General features: G+C 35.5%; 1 protein-coding gene and 1 pseudogene across 1 annotated transcript; one reads left to right on the plus strand and one right to left on the minus strand.

Annotated features, from left to right (window-relative positions):
- Window positions 1–3,443: 3,443 nt before the first annotated feature.
- Window positions 3,444–5,017, minus strand: LOC143561745 (uncharacterized). Its single transcript, XM_077049742.1, has one exon. The coding sequence runs from the start codon at window positions 4,897–4,899 to the stop codon at window positions 3,586–3,588; it is 1,314 nt and encodes a 437-aa protein (XP_076905857.1). The 5' UTR covers window positions 4,900–5,017; the 3' UTR covers window positions 3,444–3,585.
- Window positions 5,018–10,975: 5,958 nt separating this feature from the next.
- LOC143561746 (pentatricopeptide repeat-containing protein At1g79540 pseudogene) lies at window positions 10,976–13,945 on the plus strand (annotated as a pseudogene).
- The last annotated feature ends 7,748 nt before the right edge of the window (window positions 13,946–21,693 follow it).

Consider the following 21,693-nt stretch of genomic DNA (forward strand, 5'->3'; position numbering starts at 1 on the left):
TTTTTTTTTAACTATTTGGTTGTTTAGGACATGTTCGCTGAATCACCTGTGTTTCATATATGAAATTTAAAGTATAAAAGATACAGGTGTCCACAGTTTTTACAACTCTATTTTAAGCTTGTTTAAATTTAGTTTGGAATTTAAAATATCACTTGCTTTTTGTTGATACTTTCGTGTAACTGAATTGACTTGTTAGCAAATGTGAATCATAATATTCATCAAACAAGGGGTCGCGAAGCTCATGCTTGAACGAGTTTACAATGATCTTCGTTATTACAACCTCCTTGGTTCTTATGGACAAATTTCCGAAGAAAAGAATGTGTCGTTCATACCAATCAAAACTTTTAAGGTAGAATTGAGTTTTGCTACTTAAGTTAAATCCTAATGCATGCACTTTCACAAGCTTTAAGAAGTCAGAAATCTGAAAACTCTAAAAAGCCTTAAGGGTGCATAATATCAGCCATATGCAACATGCAGCAGCCAAACAGTAAGTTTTTCATTTGTACCATGGTGAAACACTTAGAAACTAGTCGTTTCTTCACACTTTCATCAAACACACATCATCCTCCGTAGCAGCCTTCAAACGACAATAATCAATACCAAAGTATGAACATAGTTTACAGTAGAATATCTAGGCTTACGCGTGGTGTCATAGCCGGAAATAAGAGAGTTGGCCTTGTCCCGGTTGCTGCAAAAAAATAAAACAAAAGTGAGATATTGTGCCTGAAAACTTAAAAAAAATAAGGAATTTTGTTTAGAAAAAAAAGAAAAGGCATACTAATTCCAGTCGGTTGGTAGATGAGAGGAGAAGCAGGTACAAAAAACGAGAATTTTTCCTCAACCGTTGTCAAAGCTATCAGATCATTAGTGTTGTTGTGACACTCGTAACGCTCCTTCCCTAACCAGGAGATTCATACAAATGATAAGGAATACGGTTAGGTGTAGTACCAGGAGAATAGGAACCGAGTCCGATTCACCCTTTAAGAATCAACCTGCAAAAACCAAGTATCCTCCTATACAATCAGAGAAGAGAAAGGATCATTAGAGTACTAACAATATCCCATAACTTTGGCCCGTCCAACGTCCTTCTTTTTTTTTTTTTTTGAACGACCAACTAAGTAACGCCGGGTACTCCGTACGCGGCCCCCATTGGCCAAAGGTAGCCCGAGCCGGCCACTAGTCCAACGTACTTCTAAATACAATTATTATTACTATTATTAATATAAAATAATAATGGATTACATACGAAAATTAAAGAACACAATAAAATAAAATTAAAGAACACAATAAAGAAACACGTTTTCATTCTTAAAAGAATAAAACGAAAGCCTTTAAAACAATAAAATAAAATTAAAAAGAAGACCATGCACATGCACTTTTAAATTTAGTCCGGCGATTACGGTATTGACTTATCATTTATAAATATAAAAATATAAACTAAGGGTGTGTATGGAATTGCTCATTTAAGTCAAAGGGACTTTTTGTTAAAAGTACTTATTAACTTATAATTTTTATTAAATGAGTTTTTAAATGAGTGTTTTGATTAGCTTTTGTGGTCGGAAAAGTCAAAATGATCAAAAAGGACACTCTTCGATCTCTAAAATGAGTGTAATAGGTTTTGATAGTTTGTGGGGTGTAATAGGTAAATCAAACAGAATAAGTTAATAAGTTACACTTTCTCAACTTATCAAAATGTCCTTATGTTGTCTTGTTGTTAAGTTAAAATTCATAAGTCCTTTTTGTTTGCCGAACAACTTATGTAACTTATTAACTTTTTGAAAAGTTAATAAGTTATAAAGAGACTCAAATAAGCAATCCTAATTAATACTACCTAAATATTATATTCTTTGAAACTATTAGACTAAAACCGTAGTTTTGGATAAATCACAGGGAAAAAAACTGCAATTTACTCTTTTAAATTATAAGTATTAAATTCTTTAATAACCTTTTTTTTTTATTTTAGTTTTCCTAAATCCATATAGATTCATAGTCACCCAAACACCCATAATTACCTAACTATAACTTTAATAAGTAACTAAATTTCTTTTGACAAAAGTTACCTTAAATTAAATAAATTATTTAAGGCACCGTTTACTTCATGACTACCCATCGTAAAGTCTAGGGGAAAGTTTTAAAAACTCATCTTAAATGTAAATAAGTCAATAAAAAATATTTAAAGAGTATATAATGATTTTTAATAGAATGGGTGACTTTTGGCTAATTACATAAATTAAAAACAATAGTTTCTTACATTGTAGTTTGAAAAGGATGAAAGATATGAAAATAACATAATTTGTGTAAATTTATAAACATGTTTTAGTTTTTTATAAATTTTTTCTCTATTATAGAGAATTTAATGTAGTTGTGTTTTAATTGTTTATACTTCGTTTTTCCCTATATGAATAGAGAGACTTTATCGTGAACACTCTAACCGTATTTACTCAGAAAACTTGATATAAACACAAATACCTTACCAAAGTAGTTTAATTAACTTTTCTAAACTTGTTGAATTTTACCAAACCCATTGTTTACTCGTTTCGTTACCCCTCAATCCACATCCACACGTCATGTTATAATAATATTATCTTGTGTAAAGAATATACATATGTATAACTTTGTATGGAACAAGAACATATATGGTCCCCTAATGACTCATGATTACCATTAACATTCCATCAACAAATTAATTAATTCTTTAAATGATTTGATTAACATGCCCAACATGATTGACATATGATGTCATCATGTTATCCTTTATTTATTTAATAATAGTTAAAACAAATTTATACAAAAAAAATCAAAATCTAAACATACATCCATAATGATATAAAATTATAATAAAAAGTATTGTAATTATATAAAACACTATGACATGTACATATAATCTTGATTAACATGCCCAACATTAGGGAGGTTCGGGCGTAACCAACATTACCCTCCCCCAACACCAAATCATCGTCGGGCACCTCAATAGTCCGAATTAAACCTGGTGAAACCACATCTGTTGGCATCTATTGTCCCGAACGACCTAACCCTTGGGGCATTCACCATCATAAACACACACAAGCAAGAGTCCTTTCTTCAGTGACTAACTGACTAATACTTGTGTTCCCAACTCGTCCAACCTACCCGAGACACCAAAAGCAGTGTCTTTACTTAATTAATATATACTTGATTTAAAGAAAAAGAATATGCAAAAAAAAATCTTAAAATGGATCCATGTTATATAAAATCTTGTAACATGTCACAAAATTTTGTTGAGCTAATGATTTATCACTTATATGTACATCTATCTACACATGGTATTCATTTGCTGTCAACAACAAGTTTTGTCTCACAACACCTAAGCAATAAAACGACGTCGTTTTCGCTGACAAAACCCATAACGTGGAACATCATTACTTAATCAATGACAACAAAAATAAATGCAAAAAAATAACAAATAAAAAATAAAATGTATAACCTTAAATACATGTAAATGTACAAGTAACTTAAGCAGCATTGTACAAGATCATAGTTAGGAACATAAATTAAAAAATAACTAAAAAAGTACTTTATGCTAAAAGCTTGTACCTCGTTGACCGGTCAACACTCCGTGTAAACTGATGACTCTATTGGAAATGAACATATATGCTTCATAATTACTAAACCAATATCTAAATTACTATTTCCACTCCGTACAACTGTCATATTTGCTAACTCCACTCTACTGAGTTGACTCGGATCCGGTATTGACTCAGTTGTGATAAACTTTATGCTTTTTTGTAAGAACTCATTTGAAGCGAGTTGACTCAGTAGAGCTGACTCAGTGAGTGAATTACGCTTGTGGTGTTGACGAGTTGTTGACCGAACGATCTCGGTCAACATTGCGGCGGATAACCGCCGCACACCACGCTCCCTGCCAAGTATTAGCGTCGGGTCGATAACTTTTCGATGGGACTTATTCAATTTGTTGACTTTCCGCCCGTGTTTTTGTTCCATTGTCGATGAAAAGATAACCGACTCGGCCGAATGACTTTTAATTCGGCCGAGTGGGTCCCCGAGTAATAAAACCTCTTTAGCGTCAACCAGCATTACGCGCTTAAACTTCCTTTTAACCCGACCCAAAATCATCGGGTAACACGCCCACCTTCTCAAACCCATCGGGACCCAGTCCAGAAACCCGGATAACGAATTCTCTGGGTCAAGCTCCCAGATCCCAAACCCGACAACCGACCCGTAACTCAACCGAGTCAACTCACTTGCCACGTCACCAAAACTCGAATTATTATTATTATTATTAGTCTCAGTCTTTACCCTCTTCCCCCAAATGGGTTCTCCTCTATCCGAATCCTGACCCGGTTTTACAAACCGGGTCGGGTCAAAACCCGAGAAAAAGTCAACAATTTGACTCCCATTTCCAAGATTCTCTCTATACTGAATAATAAGTTTCAAGAAAGTATCAATTTCTTCACGAATCACGTAATCAAACGAATCAATCGTTGAAATTGAGTTGAAAACGAACACAAGATCCGATTTTGACGGTAACCCAGAACGGAGGAACGTTCTAACGAACAATTTGAGCTCGTCCGTGGTGACGGACGAGATGACGTGGCAGATAACAAGTCCGTCCTTGACGGACGTGCCACGGACGTATAACGTTCCTAACCCCTGTAAGGCTGGAGAATTGGGTGGTTTAATGTTAGGGGTATTTTGGGAAAGAAACCGACGGTGAGATGAAACGACGTCGTTGGGTTCGAAAGAAGAGAGTGTGAAAAGTAACAGCGTTAGGAAGATTAAGAGGATGCAAACGGAGATGGTGGATTGGGTTTTGGTGAATATGTGGCTTGAGTTGGTGCGTTTGAGGATGTAATGTTGTTGGTGTTGTTTTTCTGGGAAGAATACTAAGAATATGCCCATGGTTTGAGCTGTGGCCTGTGGTGTTGTTTAATGAAGTGGAAGATGGAATGATATGTTGTTTGATATTGCTGTCTTTTTGATAAATGATTGTTTGATTTTTATAGTATTATATTAGTGTAGAATAAAAGTATATACGTGGCAAAAAGATTGGTATATATTAAAAAAGAATCTAACAAAAATATTATTTTTGTTTTTTAACGACGATTTTCTTGTATTTAGGTTAACGCATTTTTTAAGTTTGAAGAGTCATATTGCTTTACTTTAAACAGACTATGTTGTTTTAACCGGACTCACGTTGTCTTCAGAGTTTGGGTTGGACGTTCTCCGGGAAACCATATCGTCAGCTGCCATTTGACAGTCGTTGTACCGCCACAAGAACAAAATTCTCTACGTAAAACACGGTGGGACGAAAACCCAAGTTGACTCATGCTTTAAACTGACAATCTTACAAAAGGTCTAGCTGAAATATTACTTTTGTGATTTTCTTTTTATTTAATTCAAACTATAAGTAATAAGTTTATTTTATTTAAGCTAGTTAGACCAGGTGTAGTGGCACGTTGTGCCGAACGTTATGGGCTATAACGCGGGGGGGGGGGGGGTACACCGCCCCCCCTGCGTTATGTTGAATTTTTTTTTTGCGCGTTGTATCTAAAACGCGAGAATGGCACGCGGATCAAAAAAGTTACCGTTGGTTTGGAGCCGTTGGAGTTTTAAAAAAAAAATTAATTATATTTATACTATATAAACAAACCAAACATATATTTTTTAACACATTCCTTCCAATCTACCAATTTACACAAATATTTATATCTTTTACACTAATATTTCTACCATCATGTTTCCAAACAACAACCAAAATATTCTCGGTTTCGGTCAATATGCCCGTCAAGCCAACCAAAATCCACAACCGAACTAATCTACCGCCCCGACGCCAATTTGATGAGTTTTAGTTTTATTAGTATTATTTATGTTTTTTTTATTTTAATTTGATGTAATTTTTTTTAATTTAGTTTAATGTATTTTTTATTTGGAAGTTTAATGTAATTTTTAATTTTATGTTAATTTATTTAAATGAATTATTATTTAAAAAAAACAAATAAAATTATAATGACTGGGCGCCACGTGGCGCATAACCCCTGGATGTGGAGAGTTATGACTACAGTCTGTTTTTGTACAAAACCATAACTCTGACTGGGCGCTACGTGGCGCATAACCCCTGGATGTGAAGCTTTACGACTACACATAGTCTTAGAGTTGATATCTTAGAAAACGTGTTAGTATTAGAATGAGAAGACAAATGTGATTTCTTGTTTTATAGAAGTTTTATCTTGTTTTAGTCTATTAAAATCTGTAAAGCTGGTCGGTATACGCAAACATAAGAAATCATTTATATATGCCGGTTGTCATTACAGTCATTACAAATGCGTAGATTACATATTTACATGTATAGGAACTTTTGTTTACATCATTTATATGCGTCAGTTGTAATTATGGTTACTACATATGTGTAGATTATGTATGTAAGCTTTTGTTTACATGAATATCATGTTCGCAATTTTTTGACATAAAATATTAACTCATAAAAAACTACAAATGCATATTAATTTAAACTAATATGATAAAAAGGATATCCAACACGTTTGAAATGTTACTTTATCAAATTTTGGTTAGTTCAAGGGTTAACAAGCCATTTAAAAAAAAAACAAAATCCAAAAGTATGTATAAAGTATTGGTTGTGAAAGTACTTCACTCAATATTTAAATACAATTAGTTATTTCCTAGCATGAAGCAATAAGAAAATTAATATTTTATAATTAGTTATTTTCTAGCATGAAGCAGTAAGCTACTTTATAACATGAATTTAGGTCCAAAACATTAGATATACAGTTTAAGTTGGCCAAGTGCTTTTTGCATTGGATATGTATAAAGAAAAAGTGGTAGACTTTTTTTTTAGTAAAGAAAAGGTGGAGGGGGTAAAAGCTATTAAAATATTCATGTGGGGTTAAGAAAAAATATTATTAGCACAAATGGGAGAAGATTGCGTGTGCGTTGGGTGTCTGGTGGTGGTGTGTTTTGTTTGCTGTCAATGACCAATAATAGGAGGCGGTGCGAGTAACAATGTACAATTTTATTTTTTTTAACGACCAACTAAATAACATCGGGTACTTCGTTTGCGGCCCATATTGGTCAAAGGTAGCCCGAGCCGGCCACTATTCCGGACGGACGAAGCCCCTAGCGGTCCACCCTATTGAGAGATTCACCGGATAAAACCCGACCCCCACACCCGCCAAATGGCACGACAGCGAGGAGCCGGTAAAACCGGGTGAGATCAGGACTCGAACCCTGGCAAGCCAAAGTCATCCCTCATATCTCCCATATAAGTTGGTGATTGTGAGGTTTGAACCCTCTACCTCTCACTAGTAAAGTGAGTGCTCTACCATTGAGCCACATCCAACTTATAAACAATGTACAAATAAATATGCATAATTTATAAGTTGTCATTTCTAATATTGGAATTATGTGAATAGCTAAAATAATACCAAATAATTGGGGTGTAAATGCATATATTTATTTTCATAAAAACTTATATTTAAACAATCATTTGTTTCAATAAAGACTTATAATTCTAATTTTTTGTTTTTCTCAAAATATAAATGACAATTAGAAAATGACCTTTTATAAGCAAGTAAAACTAAATTATATGAACTCACACTCAACAAGGCTTGAGCACTAGACTCGAAACTATATGGTTTTGTGACTAATATAACCAGTCCAAGATCACCACTCCGAACTTAAAGTGGCTGGACCAACTAGTCGCGAAACAAGTCAACATGCATTCATTGTCGGGAATGTTACGAAAATAGACAAAGTTGACTAATAATGTTATCAAATAGACATCATTTTCACCATGTAAGCAGTATAGACATCCCTGCTTTCAACCAAAACAAACCTCGATTTTTGACTTAATTACTTGCTATATGGGCTACAAGCTTAGCCGACACCTCCTCTAATTTCCATGTTATTCCCCAATGAAAGCTTTTTAGTTGTGACACTTGTCAAGCATTAAATGAATTAGCCTGTAAGTCCACGTCACTAGCTTTTGGTCCACCTCAGCTTGCAGGCTAATTCAACCGGCCACATGGAAGATAAAAGCCTAGGCGCGCCGTGCGCCTCATTTTTCATATCAGAAAGAGTGCTTTGGACTTTGGAGTATGGACAATGGTAGAGGTGCACAAATCGGGTTTTTTCTAATACCCGGGTTCGGGTATGAACCGGTTTCGGGTATGATCGGGTATTGGAAAATCAGGTATTGAGAGAAATCGGGTAGGGTTCGGGTAGGGTATTGAGGAGAAAAACTCAACCCTATGTACCCGGGTAGGGTATAATCGGGTTCGGGTATTGGAATCGGGTACGACCGGGTATTAATACCCTGTTTTGAATTTGTAAATTATTTATTCATTTTTAAATCTGTTTAAAATTTAAATTTGCTTTGTAATTTATAAAAATAATTAAACTATATTACAAAAACCATAAATCCACTTAAGTACAAATTCTTTACTTAATAATATGCATTTTAAAAAAACTTAAACATAAAAGTTGTAAAGTAAACATAAAAATATACTATAAAAACTCATGTATTATTTCGGGTATTAGAGAATCGTTATCGGGTATCGGGTATAACCGGGTATGGGTATGAGGTATGACCGGTTTCGGGTATTTACAGGTATAAATCGGGTACGGTTCCGGGTACGGGTATTGAGCTCAAAAAGCATACCCTATCCATACCCTACGGGTAGGGTCGGTTCCGGTTTCGGGTATAGAATACCCGGGTATTAAAAAAACCGGTTTCGGGTATTTTTTCAGGTTTGGTTCTGGGTACGGTTGTTTTGTGCACCTCTAGTCTCTAGACTAGGGGTATCTGTGGTGGGCTTGCTAGAATAAAAAAAGCCCATAGTTGAAATAAACTACTCTCATGGTCCATCCAATTGAACTTCACTTCCTTATCTCGGCCCCAAATAGAGGTGCACAAAAAACCCGTACCCGGAACCGGACCCGAAAAAAATACTCGGAGCCGGTTTTTATACACTCGGGATTCTATACCCGAAACCGGAACCGACCCTACCCGTAGGGTATGGATAGGGTATGCATTATGAGGTCAATACCCGTACCCGGAACCGTACCCGATTTATACCCGTAAATACCCGGACCCGGTCATACCCGATACCCGGTTATACCCGATACCCAATACCAATTTCTAATACCCGAAATAATACATGATTTTTTATAGTATATTTTTATATTTACTTCACAACTTTTATGTTTAAGGTTTTGTAAAATGCATATTAATAAGTAAATAATTTTTAATTAAGTGGATTTATGGTTTTTGTAATATAGTTTAATTATTTTTATAAATTACAAAACAAATTTAAATTTTAAACAAATTAAAAAAGGTATAAAAAAATTAAAAAATTCAAAAGCGGGTATTAATACCCGGTCGTACCTGGTTCCAAAACCCGAACCCGATTATACCCTACCCGGGTACATAGGGTTGAGTTTTTCTCCTCAATACCCTACCCGAACCCTACCCGATTTCTCACAATACCCGATTTTCCAATACCCGGTTATACCCGAAACCGGTTCCATACCCGAACCCGGGTATTAGAAAAAACCCGATTTGTGTACCTCTAGCCCCAAGTTACCAAGTCAAGTGTGAGAATACTTTGGGCCGTTGCTAGAGTTAGCATTAAATCGCAAGTGGGCCTTCAAACTGGACTTAGTGACAGCTACAAGAACACGAGTCAAAATCCAATAAGAGCACAAGAAATTAACAAGTTATCATAGATACCAGTCATGCCACTATGTTGGATTGGATAGTCAGGCTTCTTGTTACGCTCACATGTTTAGAACTCAAAATGTTTCTATGATTCGTTATTGTATGTAACAAGGAAACAAACGAAACATAGATAGAAGAAATAACTAACTAACTAACACGAAACAAGCGCTACCCATTGGCTCGGAAGCCATACTCACGTTTTGGTTGTATCGACATCATTTGTTATGATGGTACTTGTGGCAAGTATGTTGTTTGTCGATTACTAATACTATGTTTTGTTGTTGACTTTTATTAGTTCTCTATGTTTTATGTTCTTATATTTTTAACATATTTTCCATGTCCATGTAATATTATAGTTCGTTTGCATCTTATTCTTCCTAGACTATACCAATTTCTTTACTACGAATGAAAGTGTACTAGGTATGCTTGATGTTGTTACACTATCAAAAACCTATACCCAAACCAAATTCGAGTTTTCTATTAAGTTTAGAACTTCCCAAATTTGGTCCGGTTCACTTTACACCTTCAATCTAAGAAATTTATCCAAAAAAAATAAAAAAATACATATTTATAGATAATAAAAATTAAGTAGTTACATTTTCATTTGCCAATGAGCTTGATGTGAAGTGGTAAATAAGAGATTTGATGTTTCATGTGACCTAGGTTTGCTTTTTATTCCCGTCATTTTCGGCGGCATCAGATGATAATGGGAGACAATGCGAGCAGTGATATTCAGCAGTTGGATCCTAAACTGAACGAGTTTTATCTCACCGCATTGTTGTGCATTCGAACGAGTGTTCACGAGCGTTGGCCTTAGGTTAGGTTATTCTCGGATCGAAAGACAAGTGTAGAGTAGGCGACTTTTATTAGTAGGATCCTTGAACTGACCGACTTATATTTCACCGCACTGTCATACCTTAGGTGATGGTTTTTCCTCACATTTAGTTTCAAAGATATCGGGGTGATGATGCGAAACCATACCATTATGTGACGTTCACTAGTTGGATTTTTGAATTAAACGAGTTTTTATCTCACCACACAGTCTTACATTCGGACGAGTGTTCACAAACGCCAGCCTTAAATGATGGTTTTTCCCTTACTAAAAACAAGTATTTCCCGGTATAATTAATTTAGTCAGTAACTCGTTTAAACGTTTCATTTTACAATTAAAAAAAAGTTATATTTTAACATCCGGTGAGGTTTTCCTCTCATCTCACCATTACCTTAACCCACCACCGTCACCGCCGCCGTTGCGTACACACACACACACACAAACATACACCTGCAATCTCAACCTCTCAATCCAAACCCTAATGAGACGACAATGGTAACCAATGAAGAAACTAACTTCATCAATGTCAATCCTCTACACCCCCAAACTCCGTCACATCTCATCATCCTCTCGCACCACCGAAGTCTTAAACATCATCCATTCAGTCGATCCAATGGAACCCGCATTAGACTCCATCGTCCCATTCATCTCACCCGATATCATCACTTCCGTTCTCCAACAACAACCAAACCCTAATCTCTGTTTCCGCTTCTTCATCTGGTCCGCCAAAAGAAAGCAATTCCGCAACTGGGTATCTCATAATTTGATAATTAAACTCCTTTTAAGCAATACCTATGTCACCGATTTCCCCAATTTGCCCGATTTTAATAATTTTGATAGGTACTGGAATATTCTTGATCAGGTTAGGAAATTAGGGTTTCGGATTCCGTCCGATGCGTTTGCGGTTTTGATAACCGGGTATTGGGAAATGAAGGATGTGGAGAAGGCGGTGGAGTCGTTCGGGAGGATGAAGGAGTTTGATTGTGAGCCGAATTTGTTTACGTATAATTTGGTTTTGCATATTTTGGTTAGTAAAGGGATGGTTTTGGTGGCGTTGGCGGTGTATAATTTGATGTTGAAGTTGAATTGTCATTTGAATTGTGCTACTTATAGTATTTTGATCGACGGGTTATGTAAAAGCGGGAAGGTTTCGGACGCGCTCCAGCTGTTCGATGAAATGACGCAGAGAGGGATTGTGCCGAGTAAGGTGACGTACACGGTTGTGCTGTCCGGGTTGTGTCAGGCGAAGCGGATTGATGATGCGTATAGGTTGTTTGAGGATATGAGTAGTGGTGGGAGTGGGTGTGAACCGGATTCGGTAACGTATAATACTTTGCTTAATGGTGTTTGTAAGATGGGTAGATTGGATGAAGCTTTTCATCTTTTGAAACGTTTTAAGAACGACAGGTTTGAACTTGATTTGAACGGTTATAGCTCGTTGATCGACGGGTTGTTTAGAGCGAAAAGGTTTAAAGAGGCGCATGAAATGTTTAACGAAATGATTGAAAATGACATCAAGCCGGATGTTGTATTGCATACGATTATGATTCGAGGGTTATGTGATGAAGGTAGAGTGCACGATGCGTTCAATATGATTAAGGAAATGACCGATAGAAACTTGGTACCTGATACGCAAGCTTATAATACATTGATCAAAGGGTTTTGTGATGCGGGCCTTTTGGATGAGGCCCGTTCGTTAAAGCTTGAAATCTCGGGTGTGGATGAGTTTCCGGATGCTTGCACTTACACTATTATTATATCGGGTATGTGTAGATACGGGTTAGTGGGCGATGCAGAGACTATATTCAATGAAATGGAAAAATGCGGCTGCGTACCGTCTGTTGTGACGTTTAACTCGCTTATAGACGGGCTTTGTAAATCGGTTCAGCTTCAAAAAGCTCATCTTTTGTTTTACAAAATGGAAATCGGAAGAAACCCGTCTTTGTTCCTTAGGTTAACGCAAGGTTCGGATCGAGTTGTTGATAGTGGAAGCTTGCAAACGTTAGTGACCAAGTTTGTCGAATCGGGTTCGACTTTAAAAGCTTACAAACTCCTTAATCAGCTTGCGGATACTGCTATCATGCCAACTGTCACAACTTATAATATTTTGATTAACGGGTTGTGTAAGTCCGGGAGATTAGACGGTGCGTTTAAGCTTTTTAAGGAGCTTCAGTTTAAGGGAAACTCACCCGATTCGGTTACTTATGGAACCCTCATTAATGGGCTCCAAAGTGTCGGGAGAGACGATGACGCGTTTATGCTTTTAGAAGAAATGGTGGTAAATGGATGTAAACCGACTCCGGCTGTTTACAGAACGCTCATGAAATGGTCCTGTAGACGAAAAAAGACGTTTGCAGCGTTTAATTTATGGTTAAAGTATTTAAAAAGCCTCCCAAAACGAGACGAACGGGTCATAAAGTTAGTTGAAGATTACATCCAAAAAGGTGAAATCGAACGGCCCGTTAGATTATTACTCGATATGGATATAAAGCTGCAAGCTTTAGATTCAGCACCGTATACAATTTGGTTAATAGGGTTTTGTCAGGGGCGTAAAACAAACGAGGCGTTAAAGTTACTTTCTATATTGAAGGAGTATAATATTAACTTAACACCTGCAAGTTGTGTGATGTTAGTTAGTACTCTTTGCAAAGAAGGAAAACTGAATATGGCGGTTGAAGTTTTTGTATACGCGTTGGATAAAGGTTTCGTCTTGAAACCAAGAATTTGCAGTAGTTTGATTAAATCGCTTATTCGAGCTTGGTTTATATCAGACGATGATGTTTCTTATCTTTTGGAGAAAATGGTTTCATGTGGGTATGATTTGGATGGATATCTTGATGACGATACGAGGTTTCTTTTAGACAACCATAGAAGAAAACAAATGCAGAATGTGTTAACAAGATGAAGGATGATTTGTTGTAGAAGTCAACTGAGGTACATGACAGTTTGATTTTGGTCAAAGTTGCAAAAGTCAAAATCTTTGTGTAGTTTGAAATAATGTTGAGTTTAGTTTTTTTTTCTATAGAGGTTGATGCCTTTAGCGCGATTTAGTTTTATTGGGAAAGTTTTTCGAGTTAGTGATTTTTGTAATTGTATAACGGGTCAATTTGGGTTTACTTTATTTATACAACGGGCCAATTCGGAATCATACTCCTTTTTTTGCAATTGTTGTTCACCCGACGAGTTATATCATATTCATCAAGAAACGGGTCAATTTGGGTTAAAAAAAATTGGTTATGGGTTCATATGGGTTTCGTAAAATTGTACAATGGGTCAATTTGGGTCAACTCAAATTTCACAACGGGTCAATTTAATTTTGTCTTCTAATTTACAACAGATCGATATGGGTATACTCTAAATCTAGTCATGCAACGGGTCAATATGGGTAATATATTTTTTGCATTTATTGTACTGTTTTGTTGATTCCGATTGTCTTTGCAATTGTTGTATTGTTAATACACCGGGCTAATATAACTAATTTATCGAGAAATGGGTTCGTTTGGTTGAAAAGACTGATCAATGGGTCAGTTTGGATTACTCTAATTATACAACGGGTCAATTTGGATTGGTACTATTTTTGGCGTTTGTTGTATTGTTTTGATGAAGAAGGTGCATTGCTAATGTTAACGTAAATGTTTAGAGCATTCACATCGCTTCTGCTATCTTCAAACCTAAAATTACATTGGTTAAGTCCACAAGTTAATACATTGGTTTAAGTGATGAAATCATGAAGTTCTGCATATGAAAAGCTTTTTGTCCAATGCAATCATTAAATCTAGCCCTTGTAAGGGATTAGGGTTAAATTGTTTTAATTTATTATAGACGGTGGGTAAAAAAACTAGATTATCAAAAACTAACTGAGTTATAGTCATAAATGATGAAAAGTGAAACAAAATAGAAATGCAAAGAATAAATAGATTGATTTTTAAACATTAAGAATGTTATTTGAAGGTTAAGACAAATGTAAAGGAAGTTTTATTTGATTTTGTATGTATAAATAAGTTGATGCTTGAGGGCTTGAGCCATATATAGGATACATGTAATTTCAGTATTGTAGTACGTTCGATTCTTCCTCTTTAGTCACAACTCACCCAATTCTCAATCTCCTAAACTTTTTGTTGGAACCGCTACCTAGAGATGTTCAAAACGGTTTGGGACTAGGAACCGGAACCGGTTCCTATATTCAAAACCCCATTATAAAGTGGTTCCAGGCTCGAACCGGTTAGGGAACCGAACCGGTTCTCCCACCCTCGGACCCCTAACCTATCTAACCGGTTCTTACCGGTTCCTAAACCGGTTCCTGTACTGTAACCGGTTCCAACCGGTTCCAGTGTAAAATTTTATTTTTTTTTTCGTTTTTCGTTTGCGATTTGGATTCTAAATTACGATTCGTATTTGTATAACATGAAAAATAAAAAAAACAATTAACATAAAATTCATTTTATTTACTTTAAGAAGTTCAAAAAAAAAGGTTACATGTTTTAAAATCTTCAAAAACAAACTAACAAAACATTAAACTTATAAATATAAAGTTGTAACATATTATTTCTAGAAAAGCCTTCTTGTTCGTCGTAATTATTGAGCGGCGACTTCTTCCTCGGAATTACTTGTAGAAATGCCTTCTTGTTCGTCGTGCACTCGAACATCAAGTGGTGTTTCATCTTCGAGAGTGGTTACGTGTTGAATACGATCGATTGAGTCCAAGTGATCCTTTAAGCAAATGCACATCTCCACCGACTCTGAATTTAGTCTTGTTCTTCTCACCGATATTACCCTGCCACTAAGAGAAAAAGCGGATTCCGAAGCTACCGTAGAAGCTTGGACGGTTAGTAAATCACGGGCCATGGTAACAAGAATCGGAAACTCGGTTTCCTTTACCTTCCACCAAGCCAAAACATCAAAAGTGCCATATTCCTCTTCGGATAAACCGGTAGAGTAATCATTTGCACTATACCTTCCTAGTTCGCTTGAAGGGGTGTTACCCCTTTGTTTTTTAGCCGTTACGTTGCGAACGGTGTTCATAAGGCTAATCATGGGATCTCGTACTCTAGTAGCACTTGAACTTGATGAAGACCCCCCCCCCCCGGCATAGGCATGTGTATGTTTGACCCATATTTATTTAAATAAAAGTCATACATAAATTTAAAATTCAAGTTAAAATAATTTTTTGCCTCTGTTGAAAAGTTTGGGTCAACTTCATGCATATCTAAGGCTGAAAAAATTTCGTCTATCACACATTCAACCCCTGTAACATTTAACATTGGGTTTAAAGCGGCGGCGCAAGTAAAAACCGGTGGCAATTCAAGAAAGTATTTTTTTAATTTAAACTTCATTGGTAATATGATGTTTGAAAACATTGGACTTTTATATTCAAATTCTTTAAGATTGTTAACCATTAAAAATAACTCCGAAAGAACCAAGGGACTTGTCGGATAATACGTTCCCGATAGTTTCGTAGTTGATGTTTTAAAAACTTCAAGAAAAGTCGATAAGTCATTGATAATTTTCCATTTCTCATTTGAAAAGGGGATTGCCAAATCATTCTCGGCAAGACTAGAATGAAACATTTGTAAAGTTTCTCTTTGTTCCAAAGCACTTTGAAACATTATGCAAGTGGAATTCCATCGATGAGGTACATCCCAATTAGCTCCCAAAGCTTTTCTTCCCGTATCTTTACAAAATTTTCTATAATCCATTTGTCTTTTTTTACTTTTCTTAAAAACTTCATGTATCATTAGTCTAAAATCGTTTATAACCGATGTAACCTCATTCGAATCAAGTCCGTCTTGCACGATTAAATTAATGATATGTGCAACACACATTGAGTGAAAAAATACACCATTGCAAATCGGCGTATATTTTAATTTTGATTTATCAACCGCCGATGTATTATTCGACGCGTTATCAAATGCCATTGAAAATATTTTATTTTCTAGTGTATAAGTTTTTATAACATAATCTAAAATTTCAAACAAATTATCTCCCGTATGTGGATACTCAAAGAGTTCGAAAGCAATGGTGCGTTTCATCATTTCCCACGATGACGGGTCTACCCAATGAGCGGTGACACAAAGATAAGATTCGGGTAGACCATGTGGAGCCAACCAAACATCAGTAGTTAAGTTTATTCCCGTATTTATATTTTCAAAATATGCAATTAGTACCTCTTTGGCCTTCTTCCACAATTTTAAACAATAACGTTTAAGAGTATGACGACTTACGTGAGTGTATTGTGGTTGAAGCGTATCTCGAATCATGGCGGTTAAGCGAGGGTTGTCGAAGTGGCTAAACGGCAAAGCTTCTTGAATCACAAACTTCGCCATACGATCTTGAACTCGATCAATTTGGTATGTAAATATTCCGCCTTCACTATCCATTTGCGTTTGTTGCGAATCGACGTTCTTTTTCAACGCCTTGCAATACGGTTTTTCGATGTGTTTCTTCAAATTTGAATTCGAAAGTGGGTTTAAATAAACCCCACAAAACTTGCACCGAGCCTTCAATGAATGGTCACTCAATTCAACCAAATCCCAATTGCACCAAATCTCTTGATTACGATTATGAGGTACAATACGAACGAAACTTGGTTCGGCGTTGGAACCTTGACCAACCGATGATTGTGAGGCAGCCATAACAACAAATATGAATATAGAAGAAGAGAAAACAAGAGATTAGAGAACTCAAAACGTTGTAATAGCGTTTTTTTGTATTTTTTTGCGTTCGGGTTTGCGTTTTGAGTGTTGTGATGAACCCATGACACCAAATACCTATTTATACTAGTAGTGGGGTGCTTGGGGGAGCCAAAAAACGGCTATTTTTGACCCCAACGGTCAAAAAACGGCAAAAAAAACGATTTCCAACGGCTATACTCGATCTAACGGCTAGAACCGGTTAGGAACCGGTTCCGGTTCGTTCCGGTTCCTACCCGCCCCCACTCAGAAACGCAAGAACCGGTCACGGATCATCGGGTTGAATCAGATAGGGTCCGGTTCTTACAAAAAACGGGTAGGAACCAGTTCGGTTCCGGTTCGGGTCTACCGGTTCGGTTCCAGGAACCGGTTTGAATGATCATCTCTAAGCTAAGACGTGTCTAAAGCTGACCTAAAGCGAATCCTATATTGATTAAAGAGCTCGATTATTCAAATGGAAGTTTAAAATTTTATTTGCATGAATGTTGTGGTGTGTGGGTGGTATAGCAAAGTACTAGTCGTGCAAACGAGTCAATTTGTTTGTAAACTACTTGATATCAGCTTGTTAAGAACTCGAGTCAAGCAGTGCTTGAGCTAAGCTGAAGCTTATTAATAAACGAACTATTTAAGCTTGATTAGCCTAATGCTCGTTAGTCTTCAAAAGTTTATCATTTATATGAATATAAATATTATTCAAAAAAAGTTAATTTGTAACTACAAATAAATACTAATATATTATACATATAATTAGGCTAAAGAATAACTAAATAACTAACAATGATTGACGAACGAAGCCTGCTATAAAATTACTCACAAGCGGAGCTCAAATCACTCATTTATAGACAACAAATGCCTAGCCTGCTGTAAAATTACTCACAAGCAAGGCTTAAATTACCCATTTATAGAAAACAAACGCCTAAAATCGCTTGATTTCAGGTTATATCTGATATGCATGTCCACTCTTTAGCCTAGAAATAAGGTCAATTTGATATGATATCTTGTTCACACAAATTCCTGAAATCTAGTCTTAAAAAAATATTACTATCTGCTCTAAATTTTATGTTTAAAACCTTACATAAAAATCAAAAACAGATATTTGCTTTTGTGGATTCTTAGCAATGGGTAAACAAGAAGATACAATAAGAACGACAACCTCGAATGCCCAAAGACCCCAAAACTCGTCCGGATCAAAGTCTCAAACCTCCCCAAACGGTAGGTAACATCGAAAGCTATCCTCTACCGGATATAAAGTTAAAAAAAAATGATATTATGCGTGATTTCTTTTATTTTTCGAAGTTTTTGTTTTCATACTTTGAACACCAAAGTTTTTCTTCTAAATGTTTTAAACACAATACTTTAATTTAGGAATACTTTTACCTCTTTCGCAAATGTATTTATACATTGAATATATCATGATTTTTCAACATGTCCATAAATTTAGTTGCTTATGTTCATAGGTGGTGGAGGTTCAAGTTGGTCACCTAAATCATCCTCAAAGGCGAAACAAAACCATGACCAAAACGAGCACGGGACCAACCATCACAAGAAATCCGTGCTCATGAAGGTGAAAGAAAAGGCGCGAAAGTTAAAGAAATCGATAAGTGGGAGAAAACGACGACAAGAGAATGATAAGCAAAGTCCTTACATTACTCCTCCGGGGAGCGCTGGCTCGTTGGATGATGACAAAGACCGGTTCGAATACTTTGGCACCCCATGTAATAATATATTAGCGCGTCTATAGGTTATTTTCTACATTTTAGAGGGACGTATTTGAGCATCAGGGTGTTCATTATTTGAATCTGACTTGAATAACTTGAAAATTGATTTGAACTGATTTAGGATAACGAACTCAAATTTAAGGTTATATAATCAAACTTTCAAATACAAACTTGAATTTTCATATCTTAAACCAATTTTCATATATGATTTTTTTAGCTTTTTTTATATAGCATATGTGTTTTTGGGTTATATGTAAGCTTTTTATGTTATATATTAAGATATTAGTTTAGGGATTTTTTTATAAGACTCTATTTTATTTTTATTTATAATTTGGTTATTCAAATAAACCAAATTCGAACCGTATTTGAATAAACTTATTTGAATTGGGTTTTAGCAAACTTTACTAAAATTCAGCTTTTAAACTTTCAAAGTAGAAAACTTGATTCGGCCTTCGGGTAACCCTAAACGCGATTCGATGAACACCCTGTTTACTTATAAATATTTTATTTTGAGGTTTGTTTAATTCAAATGGGCTTAAGGCGGTCAGAAAAGTATTTTTTTTAAGGGAAAATTCCAAAAATAGCCCTTTTTAGAGAGAGAAAATATAAAATAGCCCTAAATTTCAATATATTCTCAAAATAGCCCATTTAATTTGGACTGAGTAGACGAGATCTGAAAAAATCCTCCGGCCAATAAAATTCTGACAAGTGTCAAAATCCGACGAGATTTATAAAAATATTGGGGGACCAGTCCATATTTCCTATTAAAAGTTCTTGAAATTAAACAGTCTTTTCCGACGGTTTTATAATGTTTCCTAACGGGTCCCCACAACTTCCAAAAACATGGGAAAATGTGCCTTCAAATTCAGTCTTTCAAGACGCATTTAGGGTGAATTTGTACCGAGAAGATCATAAATTTATAAATATTGAGGGATCCCTCCATATTTTTGAACTAAAATATATATTCCAAAGTTGTCTTGCCAGACGGGTCATATAAGTTTCTTATCTGGACCCTCCATATTTTAACCTCATGGAAAAATGTGCCATTAAACTTTGTCTTTCAAGACACTTGCTTGAAAAATTTGAACGGAGGGGATCATATTTTTGAATATATTGAGGCACCCGTCCATATTTTTCAGAAAATCTTAATATTAAAAAGTTGTCTTGCCAGACGGGTTATATAAGTTTCTTATCTGGACGCTCCATATGTTAAACTCATGGAAAAATGTGCCACTAAACTTTGTCTTTCAAGACATTTACTTGAAAATTTTGAACGAAGAGGATCATATTTTTGAAAATATTGAGGTACCCGACCATATCTTCACGAAATCTTTATATTAAAAGTTGTCTTGCCAAACAGGTTTATTAAGTTTCTTATCTCAACCCTATATTTTTGAACACATGGAAAAATGTGCATAAAAAATTTGTCTTTCAAGACACGAATCTTTAAAATTTGTACGAAGGAGACGTGTATTTAGTATATTCTTACTTGTCCGTCCATATTTACATATTATCTATCTTCATCAATCCTCATTCATTCACATAATTTCATCAAATTTCAACTCTTGAATAAATCAAACCATGGCGGCGTTCTTATCGATCACGAATTCGAAGCCTTCTGCGCTTATTAGCTTCACCGTGTCTTCTTTCTTCATTGTTGTTTGATCCATTTGTTGCACAGGTTTTTGGTGGCTTTGTTGGGAAGAGGAAGAAGATAATAATAATAATAATAATAATAATAATAATAATAATCAATGGTTAAAAATTGTCACTTTTATCCATTTTTTTATTAATTTTTTTTGGGTTTCAACCATTAATTACTTTTTGTTTCTTTAGTAAAACTCCAAGCTTTTTCTTTCTTTTATTTAATAAAACTCGAGAACATAGCATTTCACTTCTTTTTCTTAATTTTCTTTTCGTTTTTTCTTTTAATGAGACTCGAGAGCGTAGTAATGTATGAAAGCTTAGGTGTTGTTTATTCATATGGCTTTTATATAATGAGCTTTAAAAAAAATGTTTGAATTAGTTTTTCTTACTTGTCATGGCGCTACCACCATATGACAAGTAATGTCTGGTTGACATCAAAACTGCAAAACAAGTACAATCTAAACTCCAAAATTCAAAGTCATTGACTTGTTCATATAAACTATGGTTTAAGAACTCGTATATAAAAATGTGTGTCATCATATTATCCTAATCCTAAGCAAAATTTCATTTTTTTTTCTTATAAAGGTGTCATAAAATCCACTTTAAACCCATTATAAGTATAAAATCTGCCATTAAAAAAATAAACATTTAAAAAAACACAATAATCTTTTTATAAAACGACCAACGAATAAAGCTCGGTTATCCCGGATTCTTGGGTAACCTAATGGTAAAAGACGACCCCATACGTTTGCGATAGCAGACAGTGCCTGTAAGCCAAGCCCAATATCTTTTATTTTGAAGAAAAAACCGTTACCCAAAGATCCACTACAACTTAAATATTCATTTGAGCTAAATGCTACAGACAAAATATTTGAAGATCGAAATGCTTGATTTGTGTTGAAACGTTTGGGTTTGTTGGTTCGTCCTGGACTTCATTGGGCACTGCCTCAGCGGGAAGGAAGACATACATGCCTCGTTGATCATGGTTCGTCCCGGACTTCATATTGCCGCTCGCATGATGAGTTCAAAACATGACGAAACCAGCAGACCCTGATCATAAGCAAACCGATTGGC

Source organism: Bidens hawaiensis, unplaced genomic scaffold, assembly GCF_021521415.1.
Source record: "Bidens hawaiensis isolate Kalapana, Puna unplaced genomic scaffold, B.hawaiensis_p1.1 tig00020784_1, whole genome shotgun sequence".
Lineage (NCBI taxonomy): Eukaryota > Viridiplantae > Streptophyta > Magnoliopsida > Asterales > Asteraceae > Bidens > Bidens hawaiensis.

Excerpts from the sequence above, each read along its gene's own strand:
- LOC143561745 (XM_077049742.1), bottom strand. The coding sequence starts at position 4,899 with ATGGGCATATTCTTAGTATTCTTCCCAGAAAAACAACACCAACAACAT.